Source organism: Petromyzon marinus, chromosome 50, assembly GCF_048934315.1.
Source record: "Petromyzon marinus isolate PM22_M1 ecotype Great Lakes invasive population chromosome 50, UKy_Petmar_22M1.pri1.0, whole genome shotgun sequence".
NCBI lineage: Eukaryota > Metazoa > Chordata > Hyperoartia > Petromyzontiformes > Petromyzontidae > Petromyzon > Petromyzon marinus.
In genome coordinates, this window is record NC_133716.1 from 1,751,132 (window position 1) to 1,768,734 (window position 17,603).

The following is a 17,603-nucleotide window of genomic DNA, read 5'->3' on the forward strand; positions in this document are numbered from 1 at the left end:
CTACACAGTAGTCTATAAAATAGCACATCACTTGTGAGCAAGGCCAGCTGTCCTTATATCCGAAGTAGTTTTCTCGTAACAGAAGTTGCGAGTCGCTTTGCCCTCCACCAATGCAATCTAAGCAAAGTTGCTCACATCAGAACTGTGCTTATATACAGAGTGATTACGTCAAGCTGTGATTGTTGCACTACAGGGTGTATAGCTACAGGGTGTATCGCTACGGGGTGTTTCGCTACAGGGTGTATCGCTACAGGGTGTATCGCTACAGGGTGTTTCGCTACAGGGTGTTTCACTACAGGGTGTATCGCTACAGGGTGTATCGCTACAGAGTGTATCGCTACGGGGTGTTTCGCTACAGGGTGTATCGCTACAGGGTGTATCGCTACGGGGTGTTTCACTACAGGGTGTATCGCTACAGGGTGTATCACTACAGGGTGTTTCGCTACAGGGTGTATCGCTACAGGGTGTATCGCTACAGGGTGTATCGCTACGGGGTGTATCGCTACGGGGTGTTTCACTACAGGGTGTATCGCTACAGGGTGTTTCACTACAGGGTGTATCGCTACAGGGTGTATCGCTACAGGGTGTATCGCTAGAGGGTGTATCGCTACAGGGTGTATCGCTACAGGGTGTTTCGCTACGGGGTGTTTCACTACAGGGTGTATCGCTACAGGGTGTTTCACTACAGGGTGTATCGCTACAGGGTGTATCGCTACGGGGTGTTTCGCTATGGGGTGTTTCGCTACAGGGTGTTTCACTACAGGGTGTATCGCTACAGGGTGTTTCACTACAGGGTGTATCGCTACAGGGTGTTTCACTACAGGGTGTTTCGCTACAGGGTGTATCGCTACAGGGTGTATCGCTACAGGGTGTATCGCTACAGGGTGTTTCACTACAGGGTGCATCGCTACGGGGTGCATCGCTACAGGGTGTTTCGCTACAGGGTGTATCGCTACAGGGTGTATCGCTACAGGGTGTATCGCTACAGGGTGTATCACTACAGGGTGTATCACTACAGGGTGTATCGCTACAGGGTGTATCGCTACAGGGTGTATCGCGACAGGGTGTATCGCTACAGGGTGTATCGCTACAAGGTGTTTCACTACAGGGTGTTTCGCTACAGGGTGTTTCGCTACAGGGTGTTTCACTACAGGGTGTTTCACTACAGGGTGTTTCGCTACAGGGTGTTTCACTACAGGGTGTTTCGCTACGGGGTGTTTCACTACAGGGTGTATCGCTACAGGGTGTATCGCTACAGGGTGTTTCGCTACAGGGTGTATCGCTACGGGGTGTTTCACTACGGGGTGTTTCGCTACAGGGTGTATCGTTACAGGGTGTATCGCTACGGGGTGTTTCGCTACGGGGTGTATCGCTACAGGGTGTATCGCTACAGGGTGTTTCGCTACAGGGTGTTTCGCTACAGGGTGTATCGTTACAGGGTGTATCGCTACGGGGTGTTTCGCAACGGGGTGTATCGCTACGGGGTGTATCGCTACGGGGTGTTTCGCTACGGGGTGTTTCGCTACAGGCTGTATCGCTACAGGGTGTTTCACTACAGGGTGTTTCACTACAGGGTGTTTCGCTACAGGGTGTTTCACTACAGGGTGTTTCGCTACGGGGTGTTTCACTACAGGGTGTATCGCTACAGGGTGTATCGCTACAGGGTGTTTCGCTACAGGGTGTATCGCTACGGGGTGTTTCACTACGGGGTGTTTCGCTACAGGGTGTATCGTTACAGGGTGTATCGCTACGGGGTGTTTCGCTACGGGGTGTATCGCTACAGGGTGTATCGCTACAGGGTGTTTCGCTACAGGGTGTTTCGCTACAGGGTGTATCGTTACAGGGTGTATCGCTACGGGGTGTTTCGCAACGGGGTGTATCGCTACGGGGTGTATCGCTACGGGGTGTTTCGCTACGGGGTGTTTCGCTACAGGCTGTATCGCTACAGGGTGTTTCGCTACAGGATGTATCGCTACAGGGCGTTTCGCTACAGGGTGTATCGCTACAGGGTGTTTCGCTACAGGGTGTTTCGCTACAGGGTGTATCGCTACAGGGTGTTTCGCTACAGGGTGTTTCGCTACAGGGTGTATCGCTACAGGGTGTATCGCTACAGGGAGTTTCACTACAGGGTGTTTCACTACAGGGTGTTTCACTACAGGGTGTTTCACTACAGGGTGTTTCGCTACAGGGTGTATCGCTACAGGGTGTATCGCTACAGGGTGTATCGCTACAGGGTGTATCGCTACAGGGTGTATCGCTACAGGGAGTTTCACTACAGGGTGTTTCACTACAGGGTGTATCACTACAGGGTGTTTCACTACAGGGTGTTTCACTACAGGGTGTATCGCTACAGGGTGTATCGCTACAGGGTGTATCACTACAGGGTGTATCACTACAGGGAGTTTCACTACAGGGAGTTTCACTACAGGGTGTTTCACTACAGGGTGTATCACTACAGGGTGGTTCGCTGCGGGGTATTTCGCTACTGGGTGCTGTCAGTCATACGATGCAGTTCATTTTCTCGACACGTTGTATAACTCTCAAACCGTTGTTCCTTTCGTAAGACAAAAAAACACATTTGCCCGAGGATAATGGAGCGACGTCCAATTTGGCAGAAACGTGCACGTGTGTGGAGAAGTGTTTCATTTGCACATTTGATTTAAAAATGCGTGAAGTATTTTTTTTCCATATAAAAAAATATATATGATGAAACGGTGCGTGTGGCGGCGTGCTGTTCCGACGTTATGAATGTAACTGCTTTAGATTGCTTCCGGAATAACATTTAAGGCTCTTTCAATCTTCACAGTTGGATGCTGTTATCATCGAGATTGTGTTGGCCGGAAAGCAGGCACATATGTGTCTGTGCAAGTACATTTGCGTCTCACCATCTGCCTTGGTTTTTCTACGTTGTTGCCTTCATACCCATTATGCACCTCCGTTCATGCGGCTGCCTATCATCGCTACGTGCCGGGCGGCAGTGGCTATGCACGTGGCCAGTAATCCTGTCCTGTGGAGGCAGCGAAGGATTGGTGGATTGCACGAATGTTGTCTAACTCCCTTCCTGTGGACATTGCAGTGTCATGCCCTGACTTGCCAGGGAGATTTCAGTACAGCAAGTGGATGAATCTCCATGTGCTTCATCTGTATGGGATTGGATGCTGCCCTCTCGCATGCGTAGGTGTTCTCCGCTTGGGTTTTCTCTGGATGCTCCGGTTTCCTCCAAGCACTCATTAATGGACTGAAAACATATTTATACATATAGGGCTGCAGAGCTGTCGTGATCATTGGTCATGCCGGCTCATTGCCTGGATGCTGTCTTCCTGCCTATCTGTGATTCCTCATGCCTCCGAGTCATTCTCTCTCGTCGCGAGTGAGCGGCTCGTGACACACAGAGTGCGCTTGCCACAAACGAACCGTAACACCTTGCTGATCTCGTCAAGGGGCATGAACCACCATCACGCAAACTCCCCCGGTCACCTTCGCAGCAGCAGCAGCTGCTTTTGGCTAACTATCGAACAAAGACGGTCACTGCATTGCGGCCTTTCAAACGCGCTTCTGCGGCCGTCTGGAACGCTCTTCCTTCCGATATTAGGATGCCGCTGGAGCTACGCACCTTTAAATCATCGTCTAGATTGACAAACTCGTTTCTTTATAACTGTTCTTGGGTTCCGTTTGTTGTCTTTCTCCCGCACCTCCGATTAGCACGGTAGGCTACATATGGTGCGAAAGAAGTTCAACATACGTAAGTGTTCTGACCACAGTGCCACAATAACCTGTCCGCCTGTACGTCTGCGTGTTTGTACGTCCAGAGAACTCCTCCAAGAGCGATCCACCAATTTCAACGAACGAGGAGGCATTTCAATCTTACGATACGTAGTTAATGAAAGCGAGGTCGAAATTATTTTAACTTTGTAGCATACAATTGGCTCGTTTGGCTTATTGGCCCTGGTGCTGCTTACCCACGTTGTCATTTACACTGTCTCTACTTGCGATTTCAAAATCATACCATGGATAGCCACAGTGGATAGGCAGAATGGAGAGGCATGTTCTATTGCAAGAGGGTGTGTGCAAAAATTGGGGTAAGCAGGTTGGTGGGTTTGAGGGGCACACGGTGGTAGGGGGGGGGGGTTTAGGACGTCTGAGGAGGAGGGGGGCATTTGGTGAGGTGGGGGGCCGGGGTGTGACCTGGTTGTGGAACATTTCTTGTACACAAAATTACTCTTCATTAAAAACCCGCTATATTTTGGCAAACCCCCCTCCATGAAAGTAATGCCCTGTATTACCACCGATTCTCAACGGGATTCCCGCTCGTGTTAGTACCTGTCTAGAGGTGTTTAATATTGTGTTGTCGCCGCCGTACTCACCGGGGGACCATCAGATCCGGCAAGTCCTGGGAGTCCTGGTTTCCCTAAGGGACCCTGCACACACACACACACACAGCCACACACACACACAGCCACACACACACAGCCACACACACACAGCCACACACAGCCACACACACACACAGCCACACACACAGCCACACACACACACAGCCACAGACACAGCCACACACACACACAGCCACAGACACAGCCACACACACACACAGCCACACACACAGCCACACACACACAGCCACACACACACAGCCACACACAGCCACACACACACACAGCCACACACACAGCCACACACACAGCCACAGACACAGCCACACACACACACAGCCACACACACACAGCCACACACACACACAGCCACACACACACACACGCTCGTACTTATATACACATACAGAAGGCACATCCACCTACACGCAAATAGGTTAGCCGCATACACCACGTGACATTGCACCAACCGAACCCGCATGGAGCGGGGAGACCTGAATCTCACAATACCGGAGGGGAGAACCACGTGCATCTACGTTGTCTTGAGTGGTCTATTATTATCATCATTATGCAAATGTAGCGGCGGGGGGGGGGGGAATTATTTCGAACTTTTTTGGTTTGGCCATGTTTGTTTGTTGTAGTACGGAGTTAAACTGATGGCTTTAATCAAAGTTGTCTTGTGGTTGTTGTTGTTGTTTGACTTGCATCCCACTGGGGTTTTTGCACACAGCGTTGGTGTGCGGTGCTTTTTCTGGAAGACTTAGTCACAATCACTTTAAGATGTTTTCTTGTTCATGTTTTTTGTTTGTTGCGGTTGCACCCGATTCAAGAGCCGAATGGCTCACAGGGCTATACCAAATAAATGAAACTGAAACTGAAATGTTATGTTCTGGGAAGGCATTATTTACCAGCTTCCTCACTAAAAGGACTTCCTGAGAACTTCAGAACAGGTGGCAACCACATTGTCGGGGGCCAGCCTGAGCTGCCTCGTGGCTGTGAGCAGCAGGGCCTCTCCCAGGGTGCCCCCTCAAGTGTCCCCTCCTTCTTCTTCTGCTCACACTGGTGGTGGAGGAGGTTGGGGCTGTTGGTGTGGTTGGGGTGGTAAGAGGCGGTTGGCATTTGCCGGTGTGGTTTTTGGAGAATAGGAGGTGACGCTGGACTGGGATTTCATCTCACCCTGTGAAATTGGAACGTTTTCATTGCATTCCGTTGGTTCTGGACTTTGGTACCCGTGGTGTTCATCATGTGAGCGAGTGAGCAGGTTCTAAGCTGTTTCATTATCCGGCATTATCGTTATTTTGTTGGTTTTTTCGTGTTTTATGATTTTCTTGTAAAGCGCTTTAAGATTATATTTGCATTTAAGCTTTGAATGCATGCAAATCCTTATCCCTTTCGATACATACAGACAAATATCCCCAGTATAGCCTTAACAGACTTTGGGGGCAAGTGCTGTTCGCGACCACCTATGAAGGGTGGCACAGCACACGAGGGGGCGGGTGGCAAGCGGCACGCCCAACACACACAGACACATGTACCTATACTGGTGGCTGGATGATTTTAAAAAGTAGCAGGTCTCAAACGACTTCATTATTCATGGTTCAACAAGTCAAAGTGATCTCCTGCTCAAATGAGCAATGAGGCCGATGCTCATCTGCCAAGAGGCCAATGGTTGGAATTCCAATTCACATGGCGGGGATAAGTCTATCCATAGGACAACTCGTTTTTTACACCCCCACAACCCCGAAAGGGATGATGGCCTGAGTCAACCCCATTCCAGGATTTGAACTCACAACCTTCCGACTGCGAGACGCTCGCTCTCCCGTCGAGCCACCTGGCCGGATACAAATAACTGGCACATTCCCGTCATTGTATATTTTTAATTGACATTTCGTTACTCTAAATGATCAAGCTTTTTTTCTGTCTCGATCTAACCTCAGAGAAGCCAGCCCTGCGCTGTGGCTGCGAGCCGTGAGTCGTGATCTGTGCGAGGACTGGCTGCTGCTGCTGCTGCTGCTACGATTCTCACACAAACCCAAGCTGTCCCAATACCATACTAATATCCCTTTTTTGTTTTTTTGTTAAATTCTGAGAAGGTGAATAGTAAAGAAAGTAAATCAACGTCGACAATGCTAAGTAACGGTACAGCCTGAAAACCGGGGTGATAGCGCAAAGATGTGATCACAGTCGCGTGTTACTTCCCAACAGTATGCGGTGTGTGCGTGTGTGTGTAAGAATTGTGTTGTTCTCTCCTTACCCTCTCTCCCGGGATGCCAATAGATCCCTGAGGTCCTGGGGTTCCCTTTAAAAAGAGATCACAAGACGAGAAGACAATCTCCGTGAGTGTTCGTGCACGAGTGTGTGAGTGAGTATTAAAATGTGTGTGTGTGTGTTTGTCTTTGTGATTTTGTGTGTGTGTATTAAAATGTGTGTGTGTGTGTGTATTAAAATGCGTGTGTGTGTTTGTGATTTTGTGTGTGTATTAAAATGTGTGTGTGTGTTTGTGATTTTGTGTGAGTATTAAAATGTGTGTTTGTCTTTGTGATTTTGTGTGTGTGTATTAAAATGTGTGTTTGTCTTTGTGATTTTGTGTGTGTGTATTAAAATGCGTGTTTGTCTTTGTGATTTTGTGTGAGTGTATTAAAATGCGTGTGTGTGTTTGTCTTTGTGATTTTGTGTGAGTGTATCAAATTACGTGTGTGTTTGTCTTTGTGATTTTGTGTGTGTATTAAAATGCGTGTGTATTTGTCTTTGTGATTTTGTGTGAGTGTATTAAAATGCGTGTGTTTGTCTTTGTGATTTTGTGTGTGTGTATTAAAATGCGTGTGTGTTTGTCTTTGTGATTTTGTGTGAGTATTAAAATGCGTGTGTGTTTGTCTTTGTGATTTTGTGTGAGTGTATTAAAATGCGTGTGTGTTTGTCTTTGTGATTTTGTGTGAGTGCATTAAAATGCGTGTGTGTGTTTATCTTTGTGATTTTGTGTGAGTGTATCAAATTGCGTGTGTGTGTGTTTGTCTTTGTGATTTTGTGTGAGTTAAAATGCGTGTGTGTGTGTTTGTGATTTTGTGATTTTGTGTGAGTGTATTAAAATGCATGTGTGTTTGTGATTTTGTGTGAGTATTAAAATGTGTGTGTTTGTCTTTGTGATTTTGTGTGAGTGTATTAAAATGTGTGTGTTTGTCTTTGTGATTTTGTGTGAGTGTATTAAAATGCGTGTGTGTGTTTATCTTTGTGATTTTGTGTGAGTGTATCAAATTGCGTGTGTGTGTGTTTGTCTTTGTGATTTTGTGTGAGTGTATTAAAATGTGTGTGTTTGTCTTTGTGATTTTGTGTGAGTGTATTAAAATGCGTGTGTGTGTTTATCTTTGTGATTTTGTGAGTGTATTAAAATGTGTGTGTTTGTCTTTGTGATTTTGTGTGAGTGTATTAAAATGTGTGTTTGTCTTTGTGATTTTGTGTGAGTGTATTAAAATGCGTGTGTGTTTGTCTTTGTGATTTTGTGTGAGTGTATTAAAATGCGTGTGTGTGTGTTTATCTTTGTGATTTTGTGTGAGTGTATTAAAATGCGTGTGTTTGTCTTTGTGATTTTGTGTGAGTGTATTAAAATGCGTGTGTGTTTGTCTTTGTGATTTTGTGTGAGTGTATTATAATGCGTGCGTCTCTGTGGGTTTAAGTCAGTTCATGTGCTTTGGATGGATTGTTGCATCGCAGGATTGTGAGAGGTAGCAGTGGTGGCTTTGGGAGGTCTTCATCCAGCAGTGGATTGATCATGGCTGATGATGATGTGGGTGTGTGTATATATGCAAATACGTTTGGATACGAGTATGTTTGTATGTATGCTAGTATTTGTATATGTCTGACCTGCCCCCACTTACACATCTGTAAAAAAGAGCTTCATAGCTTATTGGATTCCTACCAGTATAAATAAATATGCTGATTGCTTGCATACTGTGTGTATCTATATGTATTATTGCGTGATGTTATACGTGTGTGTCTGCGTCTATGTGCATAAGTGTGAGGATTAAGAGCACGTCTCTATATGCGACCCAGGGCTGACAGTGGAAATTCCACATTGCCATGTCGGGACCAGACTATTCATTTGAAAACAAAAAAACTGAAGCGCTAACACATCCGTCAATCGTATTGCACCTTTGAAAATAAAATATATGTGTGAGGTTTTGGGCGATGGCCTCTCTTCATAGCACAGAGACAGAGAATCCAGAGAGACAGAGGGCGTGGTAAGGCTTGAAGACAACACTTTACACCATGTTCCTGATTAACAGGGTTTTAATTGGCACATGAATAGTTAGCTAATGGTGGTTATTGAGTAACGGACACACCACTCAGTTATTTAAATAGGCAGCGCTTCATAAACGAATTTGTATTAAAAGTAACATTTTAAAATGTTGACTGTTACATTGCATTATGGGTAGACTTGTTTTCGTCAGGTCAGTGGAAAGACCACGAGCATTAAACAAACAACCTCGCCACTATTGACTTCCCACAAAGTGGTAGTTATTTTATCAGCCCTCCAAGGCGACACTAACAAACAAAAGACATTTGAACCATTAGTGGAATGACAGACAATTCAATCACAGGCGAAACATATTAAGGCGAGAAAAGAAAAACTGCTATCTTGAAAGCAGCAACACTCGCAGGCTTCTGGGTGTGCCCAGGCAGTGCATGACGATTTATTTATTGATTCATTTGATGATGATGATGATGATGCTTTTGTTGCCGTTATTGTCACTGCTGCTGTGCTCAGCACAGTGACATCTGGACGGTTTTTTTCAGGCATTGTGCGTGACACAAGCGCTTTACTAAGCGACGGAATTGTCTGTTCTTCTCCGCCGAGCGATTTTCATTTTAACGCTTGGCTGTTAGGAGGACCTGTTTTCACCCGGCATTATCATCAGACGAGCGCTGTGCTCCCGCTCAATAAATAATTACGTATTTTAATAACAGACGACGGATAAATCCGAAAACCCAACGGGCGACGAGCACAGCTGTGTGGAGAGATAGCGTGCGGACATCGCGAACAATGAATTGAGTGCATTTTAAAAGTCATACATTGCCTCATGAAAAATGTGTGCATTTTGAATGTCTTCCGGATTCTGTACAGCTTTATATTCTGTAATCCTAAACGAGCTTGCGAAAAATCAGCCTTTGGACTTCATGTGATAATCCGTTTAAAAACTTTCACGAATTTTCATGTCAGCTAAAGTTCCATTATTATTATTCATACCAGAATAATACTGGAATCAACGTTAAAATTGAACGTGGTTAGGCACTCATCTTCATTGGTGGTCCTGAGCAAATCATATTAATCCCAATATTCCTATGGAAGGGACCATTCTATCCATGGAATCACCACTGTTGATGTCCCACAAACTGGTACCAATTTTATTCATACTTCATGGTTGATGATGATGGGCTGATTGACTAAGCACCAATATCTGTATTCACAACCTTCCCATTCTAAGTATTGTGTTGTAACGACGGTGCCACATGAAGGAAAGACTCACTGAGTCCCAACACTACTTTTTAGGACGTTCTTGTGTTTGGAATAAGTAGCCATAATTATATAAATTCAGGTGTTCACCTCGCTACACTGTCGACACATCTTCCAGAAAGGCCTCACTGAATCTCAAAACTTTAGAAACATGCATTTAGAGTATTTGGCTGCTGTAAATTGCCACATGATTAGCAACTGCATAGCTCGGTGAGCCTTACCTGGTAAAAAAAAAATAGATTGCCTTAGTTTGTTTGACTACTTCTCCACGAGGGTCCTACCAAGTGGCCCTAGTAGGGGATTGGTGTTGCAGTGTGCGATCCCAATTGAACAATTTGCGGTGTCATTTATTTGCAACGAAATGCAAAAAAAAATAGATTATGCAATGAAAAGGGAACAGATGTTCTGTTGAGGCGTCCTCAGTAACGAAGATGATGATGAGGTGCTGGGTGTGTCCGAGGTAGGTTGTCATGACGACTCACCTGAGATCCAGGATTTCCCTGCTGGCCGGGAGGACCAGGTTCACCTTGGAGGCCCTGAGGGAGGTAGGGAGAGCGGGAGCGTGAGCAGGGCAAGCAAGTGGAGCACATCTCACCCAGTAGACATCTCACCCACTAGACAGCTCACCGCTCACCCAGTAGACAGGTCAACCAGTAGCCAGATCACCCACAAGACAGCTCACCCAGTAGACAGCTCACCCACTGGACATCTCACCCACTAAACAGCTCACTGCTCACTCAGTAGACAGGTCAACCAGTAAACAGCTCACCCACTGGACAGCTCACCCAGTAAACAGGTCATCTAGTAGCCAGCTCACCCAGTAGACAGGTCACCCAGTAGACAGGTCACCCAGTAGTCAGATCACCCAGTAGTCAGATCACCCACTAGACAGCTCACCCACTAGTCAGCCCACCCAGTAGACAGACAGCTCACCCACTAGACAGCTCACCCAGTAGACAGCTCACCCACTAGACAGCTCACCCAGTAGACAGCTCACCCACTAGACAGCTCACCCAGTAGACAGGTCACCCAGTAGACAGGTCACCCAGTAGTCGGATCACCCAGTAGTCAGATCACCCACTAGACAGCTCGACCCACTAGACAGCTCACCCAGTAGACAGGTCACCCAGTAGTCAGATCACCCAGTAGTCAGATCACCCACTAGACAGCTCACCCAGTAGACAGACAGCTCACCCACTAGACAGCTCACCCAGTAGACAGCTCACCCAGTAGACAGGTCACCCAGTAGACAGGTCACCCAGTAGTCAGATCACCCAGTAGTCAGATCACCCACTAGACAGCTCACCCACTAGACAGCTCACCCAGTAGACAGCTCACCCAGTATACAGGTCACCCAGTAGTCAGATCACCCTTCTAGTCAGATCACCCACTAGACAGCTCACCCAGTAGACGGCAAACGGCACTGACTGTGCACCTCGTGTGAGCGAGCACCGCTGCATTCTAGCTCAATCAAGCCCAACTCTCTTGGTGAGGCACTGTGTGTCGAATTCGGTCCAGAGTTTGCTTGTCTTGAAACAATGCTGCTGAATCCCCGCACTCCGAGAAGGCCATGCGGCTGATGGGTTGCATGATAAATATGTATATATATTTTTTACGTGGAGATGGATATGGGAAGGAGACACATTTTTGCCATTCATATCCTCCCCAATGACCCAAAGGGATTATTTTCAGTTGTTTGAGAACCTCAGGGCATGCAACAGAACCTCTGAACTGGGCTGGAACCTCTGAGTTCCAAGGTTTGTACTCGGGTTGTACTCGGTTTGTTGAACGATAACCTGTAAACTGGTAACCATTTTCTGAATCAATTACCCGTTCTGAAAGTCAGGAACCGTTCATCATCTCCAGTGGAACTTTAGTCACGAATGCACCAATTTAATAAATGGGTACACTTGTTTAAACTGCCGTGCCGGAAGATGGAATCGGACCGGCAACCTCAGGATTGCAAATCCATGGGCGAGCCATTACACCACCGCAGCAGCTCCCTTGGTGTCTCAGAAAGGCAAGCCTGTTAAGTCTGTCGCTCTAGACATTCCCCTTATGTGTGGGGATCTGGTCATCGTTTCACCGTCTATCTCGAGCTTTTCGCCACCTGTGATCAAATAAAGCTGGAAAAGCAAGCAAACCAAGTTGGCTAATGCCCGCCCCCGTATTCATCACGACCATAATTACACTGTAACCGAATTTGGCGCATGCCAGCTTGGCGGATTGACATTTTCCATTTAATTGCAAAGGGGAACAAGGAAACAACCCCTGCAGGGTTTGTAAAAATGTGAACCAACTAGCGTGGACAAGACAAAAACACAACACGTTCATCAACGACACTGTGTGTGACCTTACAAGGCAAACTCTATAATGGGCGATATTTCGGGCAATGGCCCTTCTTGGCCCTTCATCATCGCAACAAAAACTAAAAAAGGGACTAGTCGCTGAAACATCTCCTATGATCTATTTTTTGCCTTTCAAGGCCACCGTGTTATTGACTAAGAATGTGTTGAGATTTGTGTTAATTGTGCTCGTGCACTACTAGAAATGCTGCAGCAGCAGCATCATCACCGAATGATTTATTTCATGCGGATAAGAGGCTGTTGGAGGGATTTTAATATAAATTCTGCGAAGTCATCAGTCATCTTGGAGGCATTCTCTCTCTGACACAGCTGGTGTCGCACTGGCTGCTGGGAGTATTCCTTTTTTTGTTGTTGACACATTTGCTGAGCACTGGGCCAAAGGCCCAAACAGGTAATACAGCCCGCGGCAAACGTGACAGCAGCGGACATGGCACGGAAGCAGTACAACGAGAAGATCGCGTTGGACAAAATAAATAAACATCCACAGCACAAATAAACATAGCATATGGACATGAGCATGGTTGGCTACGGCCGGTGCAAAAGAAGTTCAACATACGTACATTTTGACATTGAAATACATTTTAGCCATCAGAGTCCATAATTTAAATGAGTGGGTTGTTGTTGCTTTATATGTATACTGCATAATGAGGTGGAGCGTTCGCATAATAGCTAACATCAGCGGTGAGTGAAACAAGTGGCGAGTGATATCTGAATCAGCTCAATGCCCCCTCCCTCGTTCACCAGGCCAGAGCCCAGCGTGGTGAGGCCTTTCAAACAGCAGCAGATTGACATAGGGCTGTAATTTATCTGTTGATGTTTTTCATGCGTAATAGTCCACAGACCATGCATTGGTAATGATTCATATCATTGGCCCGCAGGTAGATTACATTAAAAAATAGCAGACGTTCCACATGCATGTACCAAGGGCCAGTCCTTTTTAACATGACGTCTGTTAACTTCCCAAAGAGTGGTAATAATTATATACCCCAGATCGATGATTATGGGCTGACTCTTAGTCTACCCTCGAAAATATGAAATTGTCTTAGTTATTCACGAGTCATAGGCCCCCGTGCAGCCTTGACAGACTTTTGGGGCAAGTGCTGTGAGAGCGAGCACCTATGAAAGCCGGAACAGCACACAAAGGAGTGGGGGGCCAATGCTACGCCCAACCGCCTTTGTCTCCCTTGTGGCGATGCATGCACATCACACCAGGTACTCAATTTGAGGCTGAGTCGACCTAGGGGAGGCCCAGGACCGGTTCAGATTATCGCCAACCGGTGTTTGGCCGTGAGAGGGAATCGAACTCGGGTCGCTGGGTTTGTGGTGCTGGGCGCTAGCCACCACACTACCGCTCCCGACATAGACACGCGCACACACACGGATGCGCAACACTCAAACACACAGTCATGCAGACACAACAAACGCTAACAACGCCGATTCGTTCCCTCCCCCCCCCCACAAAATCATTGTAAACGGGGCTTCACCTAGTAACATAGTTTCTTGCAATCCGGGAGAATTTATTGCAGCTGTTGTCAATTACAAGAATCATAAAATGGGTCCCTTACAAACCGTGCCCGCCTTTCATCCGGCGTGCACAATGCAGCCACATTTGCCGGAGCTAAATGCAACGTAACAAAGTTTTCTTATTTCCCCCCTGCCCCCCCCCCCGCACACACACCCAAACAGCTGACACAAGATTGGATCATTTCACTTACGATGTTTCCCTTCTGGCCAGAAGGACCATCCGCCCCCGGCGGTCCCTAAGAACGAGAGGCAGAGACGCGGGCGAGTGGAGTTATCATCGTGAGCACGGCGAGCAAGCACACAGAAGCCTCACTGGTCACTGCTTGTGACCCAATGTGCTCAGCTGCCTGAGATTCTGAGTGGAAAATGAATGTCCTTTTGTCGACAAAAGCCGAATGTTTGTATCTGTGTGTGTGTGTGACTGTGTGACTGTGTGTGTGTGTGAGACTGTGTATATGTGTGTGTGTGACTGTATATGTGTGTGCCTTTGTGTGTGACTGTGTGTATGTGTGTGTGTATGTGTACGTGGTGGGGAGCGATAGTGGAGCGGTTAGCGCGCTGCGCTATGAACCCGGCGACCCGATTTCTATTCCCGCTCACGGCCAACACCAGTGACGATTAACTGTACCGGTCCCGGGCCTCCCCTAGGTCGACTCAGCCTCAAATGGGAACCTGGTGCAGTGTGTAAATATTGCCACTGGGGAGACAAAGGTGGCCGGGCGTGGTGCTGGCCACCCACCCCCTCGTGTGCTGTGCCGGCCTTTATAGGTGCTCGCTAACAGCACTTGCCCCAACAGTCTGTTAAGGCTATACGGGCGATGTTTATCTTTTCTGTGTATATATTTACATGTCTTTGTATATGCGGCTGCATGTTTGTGCGTGTGTGTATATGTGTAGGTATGTTTGTTTTAGTATATGTGTATATATGGAGGAGGCTCGTGAAGGACGCTGCTCCTGTGCAGTTGGAGGCAGTCGCCCTCCAACAACAACGAAGGGCGGAGGAGCGACGCTCACAACAACGTGCGGAGCGCCGGGTGGCTAAAGCACAGCAGGTTAGCACAGTAGGGGTCACAGGTGGTGCATCAGCCAGTCATCTCGGTCATCTCAGTCAGTCGACCCGTGGCACCTGGGTCTGCCCCGTGACCTGCCAGCAGGCGTTCGACACTTCACGTGGCCTCAAGGTGCACGTGGCCTGGCACAAGCGTTGTGGTGACATCACCGCCACTTAGTGGGGAATGGTGGTTGTGGTTGTTGTTGTGTACACATGTGTTCGTGTGTCCAGTGGGGTGTGTGTGTGTTCCATATCCATGGGTTAGATCCCTGTCCATCGTACAACACACGTCTAAATCTTGTCGAGAGGACCCCGCACACTCTGCTCGTTACATTAGGCTACTCGTCAGGGTTGAACATATCTCATCATGTTAGTTCATACACCGATGCACACGGGATAATTTCCAATGCACAATTCACCCAACCTTGACTTTTCATTTCAAACTGCGGAAAATTAAAATTTACCTTAGCTCTTTAGTTAAGTGCTACAGTTTAACATCATTAATGTTGGACGGAGCATTATTCCCGGCATAAATAATTTAATACATACGTGGATAAACTTTAAATTACTAAAAAAGAACATTGAACGCCGATCGTAATGTTCCGGATTGCCCAATATTTTATGGCATATTAAACATTTCGAATACCGTACTTTCTGAATTAATTTCGATTCGTTTAAAAGTAGCTCTGCAAGAAAACAAAATAGATTTGTTTGGAAAAGTGTCCCAATGTGTATTTCGTTGATAATATAAAAATAGGCACCCAAATGCCACCACATTGCTGGACAAAATGCTTTGAGAAAATAACACGAAGTAGTTTATATTCACCCAATGTTAGTTGTGACGCTGCCCATATAGCGATGGATCTGTTGCTACGATGGTTCTGTGGCTATAGTGATGATGCCCTTGCTACAGCGATGTGGTTGCCTCAGAGATGAGGTTGTTGCTATAGTGATGATGCTTATTCTATAGTGTTGCTATAGTTACGAGTGAGCTTGCTGCCATAACGATGATCTTGTCATAGGGATGCAGTTGCAATAGCGATTGGGGTGTTGCAATCGTGTTGATAGTCTTCTCTGAATATGCCGTTGCTATGATGATGCTTTTGTTATAGTGATGAGGCTGTTGCTATAATTAGGATTCTATTATCGTGGTAAGACGATTGCTGCAGTGAAGATGACGTGTCTATCGCGGCATTGCTAAATTGGCGATGCCACTCTTATAAGACTGCTGCTATACTGATATAAAAGCAGCATTGCTATACCAAATCTGGTGTTGCTATGGTGATGAAACTGTTGCTATGGCGATATTACGAGAGTGATGATGCATGATGCTAATGCGATGGTGATGTAGTGATGATGGTTTTGTAAAAGTGATGCTGTTATAATGTTGACGGTTTTGTTGTGATGAGGTGATTGCTATGATGACGATGGTGGTATTGCTAAACCGGCAATGCTCCTCTAATGCTTTCATGGCAATAATGTTGTTGCTTTGGTGATGGTGCTGTTGCTATAGTGATGTTGCTGTTGCTATGGTGGTGGCACTGTTGCTACGGCAATGGCACTGTTGCTACGGCGATTGCACTGTTTCTATGGTGATGCTGCTGTTGCTATGGTGAAGACGCTGTTGCTATGTGATGATGCTGTTGCTATCGTTATGATGTCATACTTATTAAGCAACTGTAACTCACAAGAGGTCCTGCATTGCCTGGTTGTCCTCTGGGTCCTAAGAGGCCTCTTGGACCCTGGGAAACAGACGAACAAACATTCATCATCGCCACAATCATCGTGAAATCCTGCACGCTTCACATTCTTTTTGCTTGTTGGGTGCATGGCGACTCCCGGCTCTGATCCCGCGTTTTGATCTCTGTCCGGCGTAAAGTTCCAAGAATACAGGGCGGCCAGCAGATGGCAGTACAGCGAGGAGGCTGCTGACACAGCTCTGAATCAATTCTCCTAAATGCTATCCCACCAAAAGGCCATGTGTTTTCCTCCGGCCAATCTGGCTCCCCTCGCACATGACGCACACATCAAGTGGCTACACTCGAGAAGCAAGGAATAGTGGGCCAAAGCACCATCGGGGAGAACACCCTACAGCTCCCTTCTCGAGGAGGCCCCTTCGCCAGCGGCGGCATGAGCAGAGCACTGCAGAACTGTGCCTTTATAATCACCTTAGACTGAGATAAACCGATTTAATAAAAAGCGGCTAAAGCCTGGATATAAACCGAAAGATCCCGGCAATACCACTCGTACGAATAGCAACGCCACCTTGTAATGCGCCGCGCGGCGATTCGCTTGCTCCGAAGAGAGAGGGAGAGCAACTCAGAGCCGCGAGCAGGAACCACACGCGAGCGGGAGAGGCAGCGGCCAGGCGATGAGCCGGCGCCAAATCTGCCCCCTCCAAGCTCTGCGGTTCTCCACTTATTAAGGTGCTATCAGCCAATGAATGAATATTTACGGGTGGGAGGAAACCGGAGCACATGCCGCATGCGGCGCAACACGGCCACTACGAGCCCCGAATGGGCAACGACCCCTCAACGGAACCAGCAAATGCCTTCGAGGTCAAAGTGAGAGCGTCCTCACTCACGCAAGCGTGTGGGTAGGTGGCCCTGAGCCGGCGGTCGTGACTCCACATGCCCATGGTGAGGGGACCACCCTTTCCGCAACACTGTGTAACCATATTTGGATTTTTTTCGATTTAAAGCTTTGGTGACTGCAAGGATTCTTCTTCTTTGGTTATTTCGGTAAAGAAAGAACCAAAGCTTCTGTCGTCCCGACAGGTC

General features: G+C 47.2%; 1 protein-coding gene across 3 annotated transcripts in view; it reads right to left on the reverse strand.

The window, feature by feature from the left end:
- The window catches only part of LOC116953253 (uncharacterized), a 305,948-nt gene that overhangs the window by 140,619 nt on the left and 147,726 nt on the right, over nucleotides 1-17,603 (reverse strand). For all 3 annotated transcript variants that reach the window (XM_032973299.2, XM_032973298.2, XM_032973300.2), the window contains 5 exons: nucleotides 16,512-16,565; nucleotides 13,964-14,008; nucleotides 10,365-10,418; nucleotides 6,628-6,672; nucleotides 4,365-4,418 (listed from right to left, as the gene is read on the reverse strand). In XM_032973299.2, the coding sequence (XP_032829190.2) occupies nucleotides 4,365-4,418; nucleotides 6,628-6,672; nucleotides 10,365-10,418; nucleotides 13,964-14,008; nucleotides 16,512-16,565 (252 nt within the window). The remainder of the gene's footprint in view (nucleotides 1-4,364; nucleotides 4,419-6,627; nucleotides 6,673-10,364; nucleotides 10,419-13,963; nucleotides 14,009-16,511; nucleotides 16,566-17,603) is intronic.